This window comes from Rhinopithecus bieti, unplaced genomic scaffold (genome assembly GCF_001698545.2).
Source record: "Rhinopithecus bieti isolate Rb0 unplaced genomic scaffold, ASM169854v2 scaffold_759, whole genome shotgun sequence".
Lineage (NCBI taxonomy): Eukaryota > Metazoa > Chordata > Mammalia > Primates > Cercopithecidae > Rhinopithecus > Rhinopithecus bieti.
Genome location: NW_016803631.1, coordinates 2,554,369 through 2,576,023, shown reverse-complemented (window position 1 = coordinate 2,576,023; position 21,655 = coordinate 2,554,369). Strand labels below are relative to the sequence as shown.

General features: G+C 39.7%; 1 protein-coding gene across 6 annotated transcripts in view; it reads left to right on the top strand.

The window, feature by feature from the left end:
• Nucleotides 1–536: 536 nt before the first annotated feature.
• CFAP91 (cilia and flagella associated protein 91) overlaps nucleotides 537–21,655 on the top strand; it is a 65,469-nt gene continuing 44,350 nt past the window's right edge. For 2 of the 6 annotated variants that reach the window (XM_017891540.1, XM_017891509.1), the window contains exons 1-6: nucleotides 537–736; nucleotides 4,325–4,401; nucleotides 4,918–5,075; nucleotides 6,471–6,554; nucleotides 7,709–7,765; nucleotides 13,664–13,845. In XM_017891540.1, the coding sequence (XP_017747029.1) occupies nucleotides 616–736; nucleotides 4,325–4,401; nucleotides 4,918–5,075; nucleotides 6,471–6,554; nucleotides 7,709–7,765; nucleotides 13,664–13,845 (679 nt within the window). In that variant the 5' untranslated portion in view covers nucleotides 537–615. Of the gene's footprint in view, nucleotides 737–4,324; nucleotides 4,402–4,917; nucleotides 5,076–6,470; nucleotides 6,555–7,708; nucleotides 7,766–13,228; nucleotides 13,343–13,663; nucleotides 13,846–21,655 lie in introns of those variants that run through there. The other 4 variants (XM_017891499.1, XM_017891520.1, XM_017891522.1 and 1 more) reach the window with 4 other exon arrangements.

Here is a 21,655-nt window from a genome sequence, read left to right as displayed (position 1 = left end):
CCAGTGCCTACCCCACATCATCTTCTGTTATCTAATGCCCAGGACTCAGAAAGGGTCAGCAGTCTCAGATCAACAGTTACTGATGACCTAACCCACCCTAAACACTGATGCTCACGAGTGTGGGGCAAAGCTCACAGCGTGCTAAGGAGCAACATTTAGGAACCTGACTGAATTCCGCAGCTCTCGGGACAAGTCCCCTGGAAAAGGGCTGGGGAAGCGGGGCGGGGAAGCACCCAATTATTCTAGAAGGTTCTGAGATCTCTCAGGGATTTCCGAGAGGCTACGAGGTGTAACTGGCAAATCAATGACTTAAGAGTAGCTTTCTCCCAGCCTCCCCACTGTCTCTGGAGTGTGGAGGGAAGCGAGCCTTTTCCTCCTTCACCCTGCCTCTCCCCTCTCTTCTCATCTTGCCCTCCACTCCCCTCCGGACCCTTGTCCGGCCACTCCTGCTTTCACTTTTCTCCACTCCTCTTCGGCCCCGCCCCGCCGCCTCCTCCCTCCTCCTGGCCCCGCCCCTTATCCCCGCGAGCCGGCGGTGGTTACCATAGCGACGTGCACGCAGCTTCCAGGTCAGACCCGCTGGTCCCCTGCTGGCCGGAGGAGAGAGGCGGTACCATGAGCCACGCAGTAACCATCGAGGAGCCCCAGGCCCAGCCTCAGGTGTCTCAAACTAAGTACCGGACGAGGTTGCGGGCTGGGAACCACATCTCCAATCGAGTGTATGATTTTCTGTACGGTAAGGACAGTCGCAGACCTTCCTCCGCGTCCGTCTACTCCTGGGCCCGGTGGGCTCCCAGATGGTGGGACCTGGCCAGGGGCATGGCGAACGAAAGACGACCCTCTGGACTGACCTCTTGCCCGCGGTTGTCCCTGGTCGGGTGGGGGCAGCTCCGAGTCCTCCAGGTGGCCGCACTCGGGGTGGGGTCGGGGGTTCGCGTGCGTCGAAAGGCGCGGTTGCGCTCCGCTTCAGGGGGCGATCTTCCTGAAACCTGTTCCGGGCATTTTGGTACCCAGAAAAGTATGCAACGATTTGTAGACTCGGAGATTCACTCAACGTTCCTGCATAAAATGCCCTACGAAAATAATCTTTTGTCTCCTACTCTCTGGGCAAATCCAAGTTGGGCCAAAAGAAGTGCCAGTTTATCTTATGCTTGCTTTTAGGTTTTGTTTTTGTTTTTGTTTTCAACTTCTGCGTCAAAGCATTGTTTATAGACTAGGTCTGCTGGCTCCTCTTGGGCCAATAAAGCCCCAGTTTATTTTAACGGCTTGCTTGCCCATTTTGTGTTTTCTCTCTCTCCATGCTCCTTGAGTTCCTTAGGTTCCTGTTGTGTATATTTTTGTAGCTTTCTGAGCACCTATTCTAGTGCTGATACATGTACTAGGCGCTTCAATAAATAAATGTTTATTGAATTTGCCGTGGCAAGAATTGTAACCAGCTAAGCATGCTTTTTTTCCAATTTTGCCCTCTGCAGTCCCAGGTTTTTCACCTGAACCTTGCATTGCTTTCAGCAATGTGGTATTGTGTCTGGGAATCCCGGGGTCTCCTTTGTGTGGGAATCTCTAGAGTACACATTCCTAGATAGAGGCTGTGTAGTGATTGCTGACATATTCTGGCCAGTGGTTTTCTGTATTTACTCTTGGTTTTGTGAAATAAATCAAGTTAGCTCCTGTAAATACATCACCATGTTTTTTTCATGGGAAATTTGAGAAGGAGGACAAACATCTCCCCAAAGTATTTATTAAGCTGGTTGTTTCTTTGATTCATAAGTGTCTCTTTTGCAGAGGAATTGCTAAATGTTTCCATGTGCCTTGCTGAGAACAGAAATTCACTCAGAATAGATCAAATATTAAAGTTTGTGTTGTTATAAAACAGACAATCTCGCCGCTATTCATGGACGGGAAGCGAAGTATAGCCAGGGCAGATGAGAACCTGGACGGGGAAGATCAGAACTAAGATGCTGTGCTCTCCTGCTCTCCTGCTTTCTTTCTTTGACCTTATGACCTTTCACCTTGTTAGGGTTGCCACATTTAGCAAGTAAAAATACAAGATGCACAGTTAAGCTTGAATTTCAGATAACGAATAATATTTTAGTGTAAATTTTTGTCCCGTGCAATATTTTGGAACATATTTATACTAAAAAATTATTCATTGCCTGTCTGAATATAAATTTAACTGGACATCCTATATTTTATCTGGCAACTCTAACCTTCTTTCTATGTATAGTCAAGCCCCAAGTAATGATATTTTGGTCCACAGTGGACTACATGTATAAGGATGGTCCCATAAGATTATAATGAAGTTGAAAAACTTCAATTACCTAGTGACATTGTAGCTGTCATAACATTGTAGCACAATGCATCACTTTTTCTATGTTTAGATATACAAATACCATTGTGTTACAGCTGTCTACAGTATTCAGTACAATAACATGCTGTATGGGTTTGTAGCCTAGGAGCAATAGGCTATGCAACATAGCTTAGGTGTGGAGTAGGCTATACCATCTAGGTTTATGTTAAGCACCCTCCTATATTTACACAACGGTAAACTCACCTCATAGACCCATTTCTAAGAACGTATCCCCATCATTAAGCAAGACATCACTATGCTTGCTTGCTTCTTCCATCTGACAGAAAGCCTCTTGTGTATGGATTTCTCTTACTATGATAGGGACTAGGGTGGCCTGCTTCTTGACTAGTTAGCCCTAAAGCTCACCACCAATTGTATAGTGTCTTTGTGTATTGTAGCTGAAAATTTAATTTAGAAATTTAAGATTGGTTGTTGGCTGGCCAATGAATTGACTGACCTTGGGCCAGGTTTCCACCTTGACAGAACTGTGGTGGTGCAAAGGTGAACTCCTTTCCAGGCTCTTTTACCCTTCCCTACAAAGCCCTATGTGATTAGTTCACTAGTTGCTTATCTGGCCTCTTATCTACTCTCTTTTCCCTCTTTCATTCTGCCTCATTTGTCCTGGTTTCTTTGCTATTCTTCAGACATATCAGGCATGTTCCCATCCTAGGGACTTTGCTGTTCTTCAGATGTATCAGGCATGCTCCCATCCTAGAATGTTCTTCAGCTATCTAACTAGCTAACTCCCTCACCTTCAAGTCTCCATACATGCCACCTTCTCAAGGGCCTGTCCTGACCACCCTAGTTAAAATTGCAACCCAGTTTCCCTTACCCGATTTCTTCTTTTTAAAAAACAACAGCCCTCAAATTCTAATGTGTAATTTGCTAGTTTATTATGTTTGTTGTTTATTGTCTCTCTCTCTCATGAAGTCACAGATTTTTGTCGTTTTGTTGATGTATTCTAAGCACCTAGATAGAGCAGCCAGTCAATAAACATGTGTTGAATGAAGGAGCAAAAAGAACCTGAGCCTCTTGCAGCTTTTTGGTGGGAATGTCCAATGTCTGCATTCAGTAAATCATATTTGTTGGGTAACTGATGAATTATTAGGTTTTAGAAATTAACACACATTATCCAAATTCAAAAGAGACATTTCTAAATCACAATTCCCAGTTTATTAATTTCTATGGAGAAATACGTGTTACCATGTTATCTAGACTAGCTGGTCAGGGTATTTGCCTCCCCAGAGACAAGTCTACTTGAGAAATCAAGTATATCTGAAGGCTGCTTGTTAATTTAATGGCAAATCAGTTGATTTTAAAGGGCAGTACAGTATAGTCAATCATGAATACTCCTCATCACTTTAAAGATATACCTGATAAACAGATACTTATAATAGCAGGGCAATATTCTGTTGGACTTTGTAAAAATAATGGTCCCATCATCAGCAAACTTACAAACTTAAGGGGTGAATTCTGAAGATAGCTGATTTTTTTAACCATGTTCACCAATTCTGAGATATCATGTGGTTTGCATCTTTCTAGTGCATCAAAGATGGGAGATAGTATAAATGTATTGCTTCTTTTCCTTGGAAATGGGCATAGTGCATATATACAAGGTCTTTCCCTTAAAGAATTTTTGGGCTACCCAGGCTCAGAAGGAGTTTTGTTCATAGGAGAGAATAAAGTGTTGTTTAGGGTGTAGTACTTGAAAACATGCTAGACTTTCTTTATGCATTCCACTTCCATATGCTGACTTGGAATACTCAGAAAAGAAAATTGTCTTGACAACTGTTACTGGTAGAAGTGGTAGAGTAACAAGGCCACATGCACAACAGAGCATGAGCTGCTGCCAAGTCAGGCAATATTTAAACTTTTAAATTTGTTTTCCAATTAAGAGATAACATTGCTTTGCCATTATTCTCAGCCTAGGGCTAGATATGTTCTATTTGTTATGCTACTTGATTGTTTATTTTGCAGATCCATTGTTTATTGTGTCAAGTGAGAAAGACCACACACAGGCAAATGTCCAAGCCACCCTGATTCGCAGCAGACTGGTATGTCTAATTCATCAACCAAGGCTACCGAATGAACCTGAACCATCTAGTTTGCCTAACTGCATTATCAGATTGACTAATCACCAAATCTTCACTGGATTTTAGGTTCCACAGAAATTACAATGCCAAGATTACTGGGGGGCAAAGCATCTTAATACTTGTGGCTCGTTGCGAGGATTAAGTCACTAATAATGAATAGAGAACCCATAAGCTAATTTATTTCAATGGGATAAATATAATAATATATGCCCATGTTAAAAGAATTCAAGTAGTACAAAAGCATATACAGTACGAAATAAATTCTAGCCCTACCCTCACCCCCTCCACATAAACAGCCATTGTCATCAGTTTCTTGGGCATCCATTTAAAGATATTCTATGTATATAGCAATAACCCCTCTTCTTATACTATATACATTGTTTTGTATCTTTTTAAAAAAAATTTACAATATAATTAAAATACTTTAGAAAAGCTGATGGTATAATTTTGTCCTTTGCTTCCCTTCCCTAACGTTAGAGAAAAGTTCCCAGGTTTAAAACCATGTTCAGTAACCTGATCCATTATCCAAGATATTCTCTATATTGGAGCAAGTCAGATCCTGTCCCACCATTTATCAGTCGGGAATGGAAGGGACATGAGGAGAAACACAGAGAAGCCCTCCGGCAGCTTGCCATGTAAGTGTCGGGTGGCTCCAGGGCCTAAAATAAATGCATTAAAAACATTTTTTAAATTCATTTACCATGTGTGGTTTTTTTTTTTTTTATTTTTTATTTTTTTGAGACGGAGTCTTGCTCTGTCGCCCGGGCTGGAGTGCAGTAGCCGGATCTCAGCTCACTGCAAGCTCCGCCTCCGGGTTTACGCCATTCTCCTGCCTCAGCCTCCCGAGTAGCTGGGACTACAGGCGCCCGCCACCTCACCCGGCTAGTTTTTTGTATTTTTTAGTAGAGACGGGGTTTCATCGTGTTAGCTAGGATGGTCTCGATCTCCTGACCTCGTGATCTGCCCGTCTCGGCCTCCCAAAGTGCTGGGATTACAGGCTTGAGCCACCGCGCCCGGCCTACCATGTGTGGTTTTAAAATGTTCAGTCGTGGTGTTATACCTAGACCAAATTTTCTTTCTAACCTCTTTTGACCAAACATGCCTGATTATATGTATTATATATATATTTTCCATCATATCTATATCTATATCTATATCTATATCTATATCTATATCTATATCATGACAACTCTCCACCAAAGGTAGGGATGACTGAATTTGTTGTTGCTTGGATTCAACTTAGCAACTGAAAGTGCTCTTTTCTGCTAATACCTAAAATATTTTTTGGAACTTGCAGCCAAAGCACCTTCAAGGATAAGTCGAATTATTTATTATTTTAATTACTTACAAGTTCACATTTAGTAAATTTAAAAGTGTAAAGTCTTTTAGCCTGGACATAGAAAAATTGTCTTTTAGCCAGGCACAGTGGCTCATGCCTGCAATCCCAGCACTTTGGGGGGCCGAGGCGGGTGGATCATGAGGTCAGGAGATCGAGACCATCCTGGCTAACACGGTGAAACCCCGTCTCTACCAAAAATACAAAAAATTAGCCGGGTGTGGTGGCGGGCACCTGTAGTCCCAGCTACTTGGGAGGCTGAGGCAGGAGAATGGCGTGAACCCAGGAGGTGGAACTTGTAGAGAGCCGAGATTGCGCCAGTGCACTCCAGCCTGGGTGACAGAGCGAGACTCTGTCTCAAAAAAAATAAAATAAATAAAAAATTATCTTTTAGTATTTTGTTATTCTTGTGTGCTTTTAATTAAAATTGGGCATTTTTGTATGTAGGATTTCATAAATCTACTCTTTTCTCAACTCTTACTCCCTCTGACTAGGTCCTGGTCTCCTGGCTCAGGGCAGGGGAAGAATCATATATACTCTAAGTTGTATGACAGTCCAATGCAGGTTATGGAAGACTTTACTCTCAGTATGAGATACTCTGTGTAACTCCTACTCTATATACATAGAAATATTAAATAGAAATTATATGTGGAAATATTTTAGACTTGAATAATGTTTTCTTGCTTCATTTTAGAACTGACACTTCTTTTCAGATGCCTAGAGAAGTTTATGAAGATCCTGAAGTTACTGGAAAGAATCGCTATAAATACTTTGAAAGGTAGAATGTAATTACTAATGAATATTTGAGCTCTAATATTATTAGAGAACCTCTTTATGATACTAATAACAGTTATCATTTTTCAGTGCATACAATGTGCCAGACTCTATTTTAAGTGCTTTACATGCATATGATCTAATCTTTTCAACAGAAATGTAGGATAAGATATATATGATCCCTGTTTTACCAGTAATGAAGCTGAGACTAAGAGATGATAGATAGATTGCTTCAGGTCATATAAGCTAGCAAGGGGTAGATCTGGGGTTCAAACTAAGCCTGCCTGACTTTAGAGATACTGATTGCAACTAAGAATATGTATTTGAAAACATTTGAAATGAAGTCATCAAATGAATGAGACACAGTGGAGATATGAAGTCATGGTGAAGGGGAAACTTGTGTTCAAAGGGATAACATTTGTTCTCTTTGTGTGAATCTTGCCCAAACCAACATGGCCAAAAGGTTAGTTTTATTTCATTTGTGATTTATGCTCATGTAATAACCATATACTCAAATCAAATTAAAATTAGATGGGGATTTCCTTGTACATCTTAATGGAGTTAGAAAAAATAGTCTTGATACTACATCTGCATAAGCTTCCTTGAGAAAGTAAATTTCTAATCCACATTATTATTTATGAGCAACTTTCTTATGGAAATTTTGTGATGCTAACTTTTTCAGAGAAGTGTTAAATTTTTAACTGTTAACTATACAATTCTATACAGTTAACTGTACAATTCTTAACTTTTAGGGGGAGGCTTTAGATTAAATCGTTGTGAATTTCAGAATGTCTCAGGAACTTGAGAAGTTGCTGGGAACTAATGGCCAACTGAAGCCCAAGTACAGGGCTTAAAGGGTAGCTTCTTCAATTGTGACTTGTTTACTATCTGAAGAGAAAATACTGGAGTGTTTATTAAGAATGCACATTCATTGATTCTACCCTATATGTACTGAATATCATGGGCCAGACCTGGGAATCTGCATTTTAGACAAGACCCTCCCCACCCCTCAGTGATTTTGTATATCCAGAAGTAGCACTGATATATGGGATATTTAAGCTCACTGATTCTTAAGGGACAAATATTAGAGCTGGAAGAGAGCTTAGAGTACATTCATTGCAAAAGTCCCACACATTTATGTTTTCCTTTTCCTCCCAGGCCTTTTCTTCCATTTTTTCAGCAGATGCCATTCAGTGTTGTTTATGCCATATCCAAGTAAGTAACCATTATTTAAAAACTCTTTTTCAGTTTATTTATTGTTTGCGTCCATATTTTCTCTCAGAACATAGTTCTCTAAATCACTATTTTTGAAATTGTGGATCACAAAGCATTGGAAGGGTTATGAAATCTTCTAGTGGGTCATGAGCAGCATTTTAAAATATGAAACAGAATAGAAAATAACCAAAGCATCAGGTATATGGAGGGTAAATTGGTTTTGTTTATAACTTTTGTTTCAGAAAATATATGCATATGTTTATATATATATGATGGATTATGATATAAAATGTATTTCTTACTGTTAGTTGTCAGTTTGTGCTGCTATAACAAATTAACAGACTTAGTGATATAAATAAAATACATTTATTTCTTGAATTCTGAAGGCTGGACAGTCCAAGAGCAAGGGGCTGGCAGTCAGTGTCGGTGAGGGCCTTCTTGCTGTGTCTTCACATGGCAGAAGCAGCAAATGCTGTGTCCTCACATGGCGGAAGGGCAAAAAGGACCTATGCTAGTTCTCCCCAGTCCTTTTATAAGGTACTAATCCATTGATGAGGATGGAGTCCTCATGACTTAATCACTTTCCCCAAAGGCCTCACCTCTTAATACCACCACAGTGGGGACTAAGTTTGAACGTGAATTTTGGAGAAGACACAGCCACATATTCAAATGGTAGCAGTTGTGGTTTAAAAAAGTTCAAAAGTGCTTTAAATATCTTCTTTTGCTTCTCTGAAACACTTACTTGATGACAGTTCTTCAACATTTCATCAAATAAACAAATCAGTCGTAATATTTTTTGAATGCTAGAATTTTATAACTTAATAACCATCTAATCTACACAGGCAACGTGGTATACAAAGATAAATAAAACATGGTTTTTGCCCCACAACGGAGTGAACCAAGGTAAGAGGGAGGTAAGGGACAAGGGCTGAATCTGAGACAAATGTGTATTTCTCATCTCTAGTTTCAGGACAAGACAGCAGACTGGGTAGAGTATTCCTTTTAAAAATCTAATTTTGCTACACTCTTTCCTCCGTTAATAAAATTTAATATTTCTATAAGAGAAAAAAGTCCAAGGTATTCATGAAATTATTAGGAATAGAAACCTTTTTTAAGGTCTCATATTTCTGAATACAAATTTATTCAGGGCTGAATTTTCGAGGGTGCATTTAAAGAATATAGTTATTCCTAATAATATATATCATCATATGAGTAGGACACATGTTATTAAATGTCTGTAATCCTCAAGATAAATGCTAGTTACGATTCTACTTCACCCTTGACTTTTTTTAAGACTGTGCGGATGCCTTTGGCTCTTTATAGAGATGGAGTACAGATTCCCTGCTCTCCCCAGACAGCAACTTCCTGGGGTACCAGTTTATCCAGAGATAGCTGTAGACTTATATTCTATGAAATGTTTTGCATGAGCAAAAGGGGAGCTATGAGCTATGCAGATCCCTAAAGATCCTTCTGGTAATTCTTTAAAATCAGGCTTACTGGATTACCTGCTTTGGAGGTCATAAGTGCCTCAGTCTAAAAGTTGTTAAACTAATTTGAGGGAGTTCAGAGGCCTACAGTGATGAACACCATGACCTCTCCGACTCCTTCCTAAATAACCATGACGCAAGGGATAAAGATTCCATCCAACAGTTAAACTATGACATTTGACATTGTAGCTACTCTCTATCTCTCTTAGAACTTTTTAAATAATGAATCAGTATTCCTGAGTGCAGTCAACTCTGGAATTCCAGTATGTTTGAATTTCTGAGCAGTGAGTATAATGCCACCTTGTGTTATCAGGGATGGAATTGTCTTGGGACCAGCTGGCCTTCTCCAGCCACACCTTTCTCACGGCTAGCTGTTGGAGTCTTTCCTTTGGATTCTACATAAGCACCTTTTCAAAGAGAATAAAAAGTTAATACTTTTAAAACATTCAGTGAAGCTCATAGTAGAACAGGATTTGCTAGGTTTGTGAAGCCTGTCTCTGTGCAGCTCTGTTGGGGCTGGGAGAGAAAATCTAGAAGACTGTAGGTATGGCAGACAGTGCATGCTCCTGGTTCCCGGGCAGTGGTGGAGGAGGAAGGGCCTGGACAGAACACACAGAGCAGCCCTGGCTGTCATATGAGTACTAAAGCCAGAGCAGGTGAGCCTGAGGACAAGGGCCGGGACACAGCAGGGGTCAGGCCAGCATGGAGCAGATGTGGGACCTTTCTGGGTTTGGGTCCTGTTTGAGGTTGGGGAGGGGGTGGGAAAGGGATCATTGCTCTTTGTTACTCTTATTTTACTCTCCCGTAAAGCCAACTGAAATGGGGAGAAAATGGGTTGGAGAAATTAAGGAGTTAGTTAAGAAACCATGTATTAAGTTACTGGAAGAGTTCAAAGTAGCTTTCCTCTTTCACATTCTATTCCCAGACCCACCTGGAAAGATAGGAAGACAGAAACCTTCATCAGAAGAGCTCATTAGGCCTTACTATAAACTAAGCACATTTGGTCAGATGGTTCAAATGTGTAATTATTCAATTTGAGAAAAAAATAATTTATTCTTGGCGGGGCGCCGCGGCTCACGCCTCTAATCCCAGCACTTTGGGAGGCCGAGGTGGGTAGATCACGAGGTCAGGAGATCAAGACCATCCTGGCTAACACAGTGAAACTCTGTCTCTACTAAAAATACAAAAAACTAGCCGAGAGTGGTGGCGAGCGCCTATAGTCCCAGCTACTTGGGAGGCTGAGACAGGAGAATGGCGTGAACCCGGGAGGGGGAGCTTGCAGTGAGCTGAGATCACTCCACTGCACTCCAGCCTGGGGGACAGAGCTAGACTCCGTCTCAAAAACAAAAAACAAAAAACACAAAACAAAAAAATTTATTTATTCTCTTGATTCAAGATAATGGTGCACTAATATAATAAAACTTCATGTAACTTTGGATGACATAAAGCTGATTTGAAGTTATTTCCTCAACTAGAATTTTATAGTAGAATAATTTCTACTGAAAACATAAGAAGCCATATATTATCTACATGTTAGAAATTTATAGCAACTACTGGAAAGTGATTTCAATAGCAGTTACAGTTCAGCTTTAAAAACTAAAGCCCAGGCGCAGTGGCTCACACCTGTAATCCCAGCACTTTGGAAGGCCGAGGCAGGAGGATCACTTGAGGTCAGGAGTTTGAGACCAGCCTGGCCAACATGGTGAGACTCTGACTCTACTAAAAATACAAAAATTAGCTGGGTGAGGTGGCGGGCACCTGTAATCCCAGCTACTTGGGAGGCTGAGTCAGGACAATCACTTGAACCTTGGAGACGGATGTTGCAGTGAGCTGAGATCGCACCACTGCACTCTAGCCTGGGTGCCAGAGTGAGACTCCATCTCAAAAAACAAAATGAAACAAAACAAAACAAAAAAACTATCTAAAGTACTTGCTCCAGCACAGGTTGAACTTCCAAACAGGTGTTTCTTTCTAACTGGCTTGAAATGCTTTTATTTATTTATTTTTTGAGATGGAGTCTTGCTCTGTCGCCCAGGCTGGAGTGCAGTGACGTCATCTTGGCTCACTGCAACCTCCACCTCCCAGGTTCAAGTGATTCTCCTGCCTCAGCCTCCCAAGTAGCTGAAATTACAGGGCACGTGCCACCACACTCTTTAGTAGAGACGGGGTTTCACNCACTCTAGCCTGGGTGCCAGAGTGAGACTCCATCTCAAAAAACAAAACGAAACAAAACAAAACAAAAAAACTATCTAAAGTACTTGCTCCAGCACAGGTTGAACTTCCAAACAGGTGTTTCTTTCTAACTGGTTTGAAATGCTTTTATTTATTTATTTTTTGAGATGGAGTCTTGCTCTGTCGCCCGGGCTGGAGTGCAGTGACGTCATCTTGGCTCACTGCAACCTCCACCTCCCAGGTTCAAGTGATTCTCCTGCCTCAGCCTCCCAAGTAGCTGAAATTACAGGGCACGTGCCACCACACTCTTTAGTAGAGACGGGCTTTCACTATGTTGGCCAGGTTGGTCTCGAACTCCGGACCTCGTGATTCACCTGCCTTGGCCTCCTAAAGTGCTGGGATTACAGGCATAAGCCACAGTGCTCTGCCCTCCACCTTTTTTTTTTTTTTTTTTTTTAAAGATCTTTAAGATCTTTGGTGTATGTATTTGCTGTGCTCTTATGTAAGCTCTTACCATTGCCTCTGTTTTTCAAAATGGAATTATCTCACTTTTGCCTTCATCTTTATTTATATAATTTAACCAATGCTTTTACTAACTTGAAAAAAATGTCTTTTAAGTCAAAATGGCTATATTGGTTTTTTTCTTATTCTAGAGGCAACGCATGTACATGTTAAAAAAGAAGTTTTAGAAAAGTATAAAGATGAAAAAAATTATCTGTATAATTCTACTATCTGGAAATAATTACTATTATTGTATATACATCTAGGTATTTTTCTATGCATAAAACTCAGTTTTAAAATGTAAAATGGAATCATACTATACATACCCACTTAATAGTGCCATTTTTTTCTACTTTACAATGAATCATGGACATTTTTGAATGCTCACAGGTATAGATTACATTATTATTTTGAATAGCTGCATAAATTCCATTATGGCTGCGTCATTTTTCTAAAGAATTCTTGTATTGATGTGATCATTTAAGTTTCTAATTTTTAACTCTTATAAATGAGACTTTATGAACATGTTTTCATATATATCTTTGTACACCTGTCCAGTTATTTCCTAGAATAAATTCCTAGGAGTAGAAATGCTGGATCAAAGCGTGTTTTAACTTGTCAGTTAGGTGTACCTATTTGTATTTCCATCAACAGTTTATGAGAAGGCCTATTTCTTCACAACATAATCGATGCTAGGTACTTTCAATCTTTTAGATCTTTGCTTATGTGATAAAAGAGCATAAAATAGTATCTTACTGTTTTAATAGTTATCTTCATTATCTTCTCATGTGTTTGTTAGAAGTTTTACTTTTTGTTTTGTAAATTCTCCTTTACTCATTTTCCATGGGATATTTAACTGCCTAATTGATTTACAAGGGCTTTTATATAGAAAGGCTATTTAAACTTTTATCATATATATTCCAAAACCTTTTCTAAGTTTGCCATCCACCTTTTAAATTTGTTTGTGATATTTTGAGGCATAGAAGTTGCAACTTACCCTCAAGTCTATTGATCATCTCCTTTTATAGCTTCTGGCTTTTAAGCCAGGCTTAAAAAGACCTTCCAAAGATGATATAAATATTGACTTATGTTTCCTGTTAGTACTTTTACAGTCTCATTTTACATTATTTTTTAAAGATCTAGAATTAATTTTTCTGCAAGAGATAAGGTAACTTTCCCACATGTTAATAACAAAGTGATCCCAGCATTAATTATTGAATCATTTATCCAGATAGAGCCTGTCTGCCTGCCTGCCTTCATTCCTCCCTTCCTTCCTTTTTCTTTTTCTCTTTCTTTCTTTCAGCAGAAAGCATCTCTTCTCTTTTCTCTGCTCCTGTATTTCTGGAGAGAAACAGAGAGTGGGTATCGAACTGAAACAGAGGAGAAGGAAACCAGAGAATGCAGTAATTCTGAACAGGTCCGGAAGTGCTGTACAGCATTCTAGAATAGCTTTGTTCTACAACCTCGCCCAGTGACACACATATAAATAGGCACTTTTGTGAGTCAACTATGGTACTTAGACCCACTCAGTTTCTTGGCAGAGATGAGAACAACAAGGCAACTGTCTCAAGATTTGGGGGCATAATCCTGGTTCTAATGGATTCATGACTTTGTACCTGTCAACATTTAAAGGAGGAATGGACTTGATGAAGCTTCAAAAATTTGTTTCTACTTGATTATATAATATTTTAAGTGATCATAACAGGTTTCAATTTTTAAACCAATTTTTCCCTTTTAGGGCAGAACCATACACTTTTCCTCCTACTTCTACTAAGCACCTATCCATCCCTTCAAAGTCGACTGTGGGCACTCAGACTGATTATCGGGATGCTGATGTTCAAACAGACCCATACTCTCCAGAATATGTAGTATGTCAGGACTCTATCCCTGAGCTCTTGACCTTGGCTACACTTACTTGGGGTGAGTTGGTAAATCTCCTGACTATTGGCAGATGACAGTGCTGATAACCACGTATGCTGTTCAAATGGCCCATGTACAGGCAATTGTGGTTTACAGTGTTGCTGTATAAAGTGTCTTACTCAGTACAGCAACTTCATAGACTCATAATTTTTCTGATACTTCTGGTCAAATAAAGATACTATCTTTTTGTTGTAAGTAGTTTTATCATACTCTATCTGTGAAGCTAAATTTCAGCTTAATATTGTAGTTGCTTTGCTAACTAGTCACCTATGTCCTCTCTTTTCTCTCTCCTGGTGAATTACTTCCTTTTTATTGAGCAATCATACTTCTTTACACATAAGCTTTTTTTGAGTGTAAAATACTGAATGCACATTCCTGTATATGTAATATTATCTTAATTTGCCAAAATATCTTAATTTACCAAAGCTCCCTTATATACTTTATTAGATGATTTGGATGACCTGATATTATCTCTGAAATGCTAAATATCTTTCAGGCTCAGAAATTAACTCTTAGAATGTAATAAAATCTGGCCTAGGCCTGTATTATGTGAACCTATATAATTAATAAGCGAGAGTACTTTTAGAAATTATTAGAAATTAGCTTATCTAACTCACTTAGTTGTATTAATAGCTGGGAAACTGAGAACCAGAGAGGTTAACTAATTCCTCCAAGGACACAGAGATAGTCGGTACATAGTAATGATTTTTAAATGAGATTGCTTTTCCCCGCGTTGTAACAGATAGCTGTGATCAAGTCTGCATCCCAGGCAAAGAAGATCTTCATATCTGGGCTCTAGCTTTGACTTGTTTCCTAGCCCACTTTATGAATCCAGATTAAGCATTCTCAACACCCATTTTTTTTTTTTTTTTTTGAGACGGAGTGTGACTTTGTTGCCCAGGCTGGAGTGCAGTGGTGTGATCTTGGCTCACTGCAACCTCCGCCTCCTGGGTTCAAGTGATTCTCCTGCCTCAGCCTCCCAAGTAGCTGGGACTACAGGTGCATGCCACCGTGCCTGGCTAATTTTTTTATTGTATTTTTAGTAGAGGTGGGGTTTCACTGTGTCAGCCAGGATGGTCTCGATCTCCTGACCTTGTGATCTGCCCGCCTCGGCCTCCCAAAGTGCTGGGATTACAGGCGTGAGCCACTGTGCCTGAGCCAACACCTGTACTTTAAAGTAGAGGCTCTACTTTCAGGCCTAGATGGCAAATTAAAAATATGCTGAAACCTTCCCTTTCTGCTCTGAATGCATAAAAAGTATAGGAAAAAATTAACAAACATATAGACACACTTAAAAGCAAGAAAGAAAATATTCGTAATGTAGAAATGGAGACTTTTTCCTAAATAAAGAAGTAGCTGGGGAACTTTGGTGGTAAATGGGAGCTGTGCATGGCAGGGAACCAGGTCCAAGTCACCTGCCTGAACTGGAGGGGCCAGCATCCTTCTCCTGCACACAGGTGCAGCTGAAGCCTGGTACCTGCCCGATGAAGATTATAGACAGAGCAGAGTCAGGCATTCCTGCCTGTGGCCTTGGACTTTACCTCTTGGTGTGATAAGGTCTTGGCATTAAACTGCAGGAGGACAAGAGCCAGGCAGAGGCTCAGAAATGCTTCACTAGGCAAAAAAAAAAAAAAAAAAATCTGGTGCACTGTCATAGCAGAACTGAGGTTAAAGTGTCAATAGAAGCCTCTATGAGCCAGGCCTACTCCTACCATTTGTGGGACCGGGGACTCTAAGGGAAGCCCACCTACCATGCGTATAGATATTTTAAAATTATAAATCAAGCTAAGAACTGTTAAGTAAAATACGTTGGTTTTTTTCACAAACATCTTTATAACAAGTTAAAAGGACAAGTTTAAATTGGAATTCTTAGACTCCTGGGATTCCATACTGTAATGTGGCAGCGAGGTGAGAGCCTACTGTGGCCTGCTCCTTTGTCTCCCAACCCTGGCTCTGCTCTACATCTGAGGGGCCTGTCATGCATGCCCGTGATTACCTTGCTCTTCTTCCCAATGTTCACACATCCCTACGAACAGCTGCCATTTGGCCCCACCTTGGGCTTAAGGGTGAACAAACAGCAGCATATAGTATGCCCTGAGGAATCTGAATCCTGTAAAGAGGCCCATGGAGACTTTGGAAGCAGGCTCCGGGCCATTCGTAGGATTTCCAGGACCTCTACACGTGGAAATAGCTCCAGGTGGGCACGGGGCCTTGGACTCCTCACCTTGTGGTGATGAACAGGGCTCTAAAGAATGAGGTTAGGTATTAGCCACTCGCAGGTCAAGGCTGCTTACTGACTAGGGTGCTTATGAGAGAAGCCAGCAGCTGATCTCCACCCAAGAACCCCAAAGCACACAAGGAACAGAGACACCAGGAGTGGCCCACAACAAATAAAGGAAATGGGAGAAGAAATTTCTGAGTGAACAGAAAATGGAGCAATCTGAAAAGGACTTGGGAAGTGCTTTCTATATTCTCAAAAGGATAAGGGGGTAATAGCAACACCAAAGACAAGAATGGGAGTCATGAAAAAGAACCAGTTGGAATCAAGGGGGAGGAAAACTATAATGTTTGAAACAAAATGAACTCAACAGTAGAATAGACAGTGCTGAAGAGCAAATTAGTGAAATGACAGATCGAATGGACACATATTCCAGGATGCAGCATATAGTGGTAGAACAAGATAAAAGAAAAGGAAGAGCTGTGGGTGCTAGGACATCAGTACAGGGAAAATGATGGAGAAGCAATGCAAGAATCGGTGGCTGAGAACTCCCCAGAACTGAAGAAAGACATTAGCCTTCACACTGAAAAATTCCACTGAGTAGCAAGCAGAATGATTCTTTAAAAACTCACACCTCCTAATACAAGAAAAGAAAAAGTGAAAAAACTATTAGAAAGATAACTCAGATTACCTACAAAGGAAAAAAAAAGGATTGATATTTTGTAGTATTGCCTTTAAGGTGATGTGGGAAAATGATTGCAAACCTAGAATTATTTTACTGGCCAAACTATTATTGACGAGTGAAGGTGAAATAAAGACATTTTCATACATAAGAAGAAATCTATCTCATAGGATATTGTAATGATTAAGTAAATTTATTTATGTAACGTGTTCATAGCTACACTCCAGCAATTTCACTCCTAACTATACACCAAAAAAAAAAAAAAAAAAAAAACAAAACACACACACACATTATTCTACTTACGGAAATACATACGTGTGTTCACCAAAAGACATGCACAAGAAAACTCACAGCAGCATAATTCATAATAACTCCAAACTGAAAACAACCCAAATGTCCATCAACCATAGAATGGATGAATAAAATATAGTGTATTCACATAACGGAATGCTATATAATAATGAGAATGAAGTACAACTGCATGTGATTACAAGGGAGATTGTAGATGCGTATATAATCGCATATATAATGCTGAACAAAATAAGATACAGAAGAGTGCCTACACTGTGATTTCATTTACATAAAGCTTAAAACCAATCAAAACTAAATGAACGCATTAGGAATGAGGATGGTAGGCTATCCTTGGGGCAGGTAGAGACTGGGAAGGGAGTATCATGGGCATTCCAGTGTTCTGGTAATATTCTATCCCTTGATCTGGGTGCCGATGGAATATCTGCTTTTGTTTATGTATGCTATACATTTGTAAAAAGTTTACATAAAGATGAGGGAAAATAACGACAGTGAAAAAGGATGACACCGTAAGCACTGCGGGGATAAAATTGAGTGCTTATGATGTGCCAAAAACTGATCCAAGTGCTTTACATTTTAAACCTATTCAGCCTTCACACGTTAAATGAATAATAAAGTTGAAATAAATAGTTGATAATGCAGATCTTTTAAAAGGCAAAAGAAATGGTCATTAGGGCCGTAAGTAATTATCTGATAAAGAGTGATAATACAGCCAAGCCTCTTGTAGGAAGCATCAAGAAGGAAGACAGAAGATGCAAGCAGAGTGTTGGGATTGAAAGTGGGACAGAGTAACTACAGAATAAACAATTTAAGAAATATGAGAGTGCTATGAATATCTTTTGCCCTATATTTAAAAACTTAGAAAGGCCGGGCGCGGTGGCTCACACCTGTAGTCCCAGCACTTTGGGAAGCTGAGGCAGGCGGATCACTTGAGGTCAGGAGTTCAAGACCAGCCTGGCCAACATGGTGAAATCCTGTCTCTACTGAAAATACAAACGTTACCCACACATGGTGGTGGGCACCTGTCATCCCAGCTACTCAGGAGGCTGAGGTTGCAGTGAGTGAGCCGAGATTGCGCCACTGTGCTCCAGCCTGGGTGACAGAGCGAGACTCAGTCTCAAATAAATTAAAAAAAAAACTTAGATAAATTATACAATTTTTAAAGAAAATATAAATTGCTAACTTGGTTTTAAGAAGAAATCACAAACCTGAATAGAAGAGTAACTATAGAAATGGAGTTGGTAAATAGAAAAAAAAAAAATCCTTTTAAGAGCACCAGGCCTAAACAGTTTTACAAGTAAGTTTACCACTCCTTTAAGGACCAAATAAAATGTTTTATGCAACTTCTTTCAGGAAACACAGAATAGAAGTTAATTTATTCGTTTTATGAGACCAGTATAGCCTTGATTTGAGAACTGAGTAAGGACAGTACGGTTGTTACTTAGTATTAATAGGAGATTGATGCTAGGACCCTGCAACCCTACCAAAATTTTTGGATGCGCAAGTCTCTTATGTAAAATGGCATAGTAGTTGCATATAACCTACACACATCCTCCCATATATTTAATCTCTAGATTACTTATAATTCCTAATGCAATGTAAATTTTACATAAATAGTTATTATACTGTATTGTTTAGGGAATAATGACAAGAAAAAAGTTTGTACACGTTCAGAACACAGTTTTTTTAAAAAAATATTTTCAACCTGCACTTGGTCAGATCCACAGATGTAGAACCCATGGATATGAAGGACCAACTATACTAGTGAGGAAACTTACAAACCCATCTCACATATGAAGAAATACGCAAAAAATTCTACATAAGACACCAGCAATCTAATCTTGCTGTATTTCAAAAGAGTGACTTATAACCAAATGGAGTTAATCAGAGAAATTCAAGTTTGTTGCAATATCAGAAAGCCGTTCATGTAATTTACCATTTTAATGGAAAACATAGGAAAAATCCTTCTCTGGATGCAGAAAAAAGTATTTTATAACATGCATTGCTCATTTATGACATATACTCAGAATAAACTGGGAGCAGAAGGAAACTTTAATAATCTACCACAGCCTGTAATAAACATCATACTAAAGGTGAAACTTCAGAAACTTTACCCTAAAAGAAAAAGACATTGATAATGCTCATTATCACTACTATTTAACAACGTAGAGAAGACCTTAGCCCAGAGTTTATCAAGCCTGGCTATGATCCCTCCTTTCAGGAACATTTGGAAATATGAGTGGCGTTTTCTATGTAATAATGATTAGGAAGTGCTTCTGGCATTTAGCTCATGGGACAGGGTATAGCGGATAGGCTGGCATGGATACTAAACATCCTGTGCTGCTTGGGGGAGTTTCATACAAATAATTATCTGCCCATTATGGCAATAGCACCCTTGTTGAGGAGAGACGGTGCAGCAAGATAAGAGAAAAAGGGAGGCATGGCGATTAGAAAGAAGCAGCAAAACTATCCCTATTTGCACACGTGCTCACTTCGAAAATCAAATAAATTATCAGAACTAAAAAGAGAGTTCAACAAGAAGTCAACATAGATCAGTCACTTTCCTATATGACAGCAATATCCAATTAGAAAACATTGTTGAGGCCAGGTGCAGTGGCTCACACCTGTAATCCCAGCACTTTGGGAGGCCAGGGCAGGAGGATTGATTGAGGCCAGGAGTTTAAGACCAACTTGGATAACATAGTGAGACCTCCATTTCTACAAAAGAAAAATTAGCTGAGTGTGGTGGTGCACACCTGTGGTCCTAGCTACTCAGGAGGCTGAAGCAGGATTGCTTGAGCCCAGGGGTTCAAGGTTACAGTGTACAGTGAACTATGATCTTGCCACTGTACTCCCACCTAGGCAATAGAGTGCGACTCTGTCTCAAAAAAAAAGAAGAAAGAAAGAAAGAAAAGAAAAAAAAAGAAAAAGAAGATGAAAGAAAGAAAAAGAAAAGAAAAATTATTCAACCTGAGATCAGGTGTTCAAGACCAGCCTGGCCAACATGGTGAAACCCCATCTCTACTAGAAATACAAAGAAATTAGCTGGGCATGGTGGCCTTTGCCTGTAGTCCCAGCTACTCGGGAGGCTGAGGCAGGAGAATCACTCCAACCCAGGAGGCAGAGGTTTCAGTGAGCCAAGATTGCACCGCTGTACTCCAGCCTAGGTGACAGAGCAAGACTCTGCCAAAAAAAAAATTATTGAAAAAAATTACATTCATTTATTTTAGAGATGTAGTCTCACTCTGTTGCCCAGGTTGAGGCGTAGTAATGTGATCATAGCTCACTGCAGCCTCAAACCCTATGGCTCAAGTGATCCTCTCACCCCACCCTCCCAAGTAGCTAGGGCCACAGGTCCACACCACCATGCCAGGCTAATTAAAAAAATATATATTTTTGTGGAGACGGGGTTTCACTATGTTGCCCAGGCTGGTCTCCAATTCTTGTACTTAGAAATTCTCCTGTCTCGGCCTCCAAAAGTGCTGGGATTACAGGTGAGCCACTGCACTTGGCTGAAGAAAATTACATGCACAATAGCAATGAATAACAAAGTGCCTAGGGAATCACTTAACAAAAACATGTGCAAGGGATTTATGTTGAAAATTATAAATTATTCTTTAAGCACGTAAACAAAGATTTGATGAAAAGAGAGAACATGTTTATCAATGGGAAACTCATGCTTGAATAGATAAGACTTCTCCCTCAAATAATTTATACCTTCAAGTAGTTCTAATCCAGATTCCCACTCAATATAACTATGCCTGGGTAAATTAGCACTTTTCATCTTCTCTTCCCAGAAATTATACAAAAGTAACAACAACAATACTCCCACAAACTCCATTTTCAGTAAAACTAAAAATATATGTAATTCACGAACCACTAAATATTTGTAAGGACTGCAAAAAGCAGCTGAGATTGGGCAGATGCAATGTGGGAGGAAGTGAAGCATGCACCATGGGAGAGGAACCATCAGGGGATCTCAGAAGGCAGGAGCAAAAATATACTCCTGAGGGTAAATTAAGCAATATCCAGAATTAAAAATGATCATATTTTGTGATGTAGCTGCTAGACTCTAGCATTTCTACTTCTAAGAATCCTAGAGAAGCTCACATATGGTACAATGAGACCAGTACAAGGATGTTTGTTGCAACATTATGTATGATCAAAAAATTAAAAGCAATCTGTCATTTGAGAAGATAGATAGCTTAAATTGTAATAAAGCCTTACAGTGGAAGAAGGAAACTAGATCTGTATATATCAGTACAGCTAGGCTTCCAAAACAAAGATGTGTTAAAAAAGCAAGTTGCAGAATGGCTATAGTACAATACCACGTATATAAATATTAAATAAACATCAGTACTGTGTTTTGCTTCTATATAATTCATTTTTGGTTCATATTTGTTTTTACTAGAGAGGAAGTATAGTATAGTGCACAAAAATACAAGGTTCAGACTGCCATGTGCAAGTCACTTAACCTTTTAGCCTTTCAGTCTCTTTATTTGTAAAACAGGCATAATTATGTTTATGTGATAGGGATTTGTCGAAGATTAAATGCATTATAAAAGTGCTTGACATAATACAAGTGCTTAAATAGCCGGCGC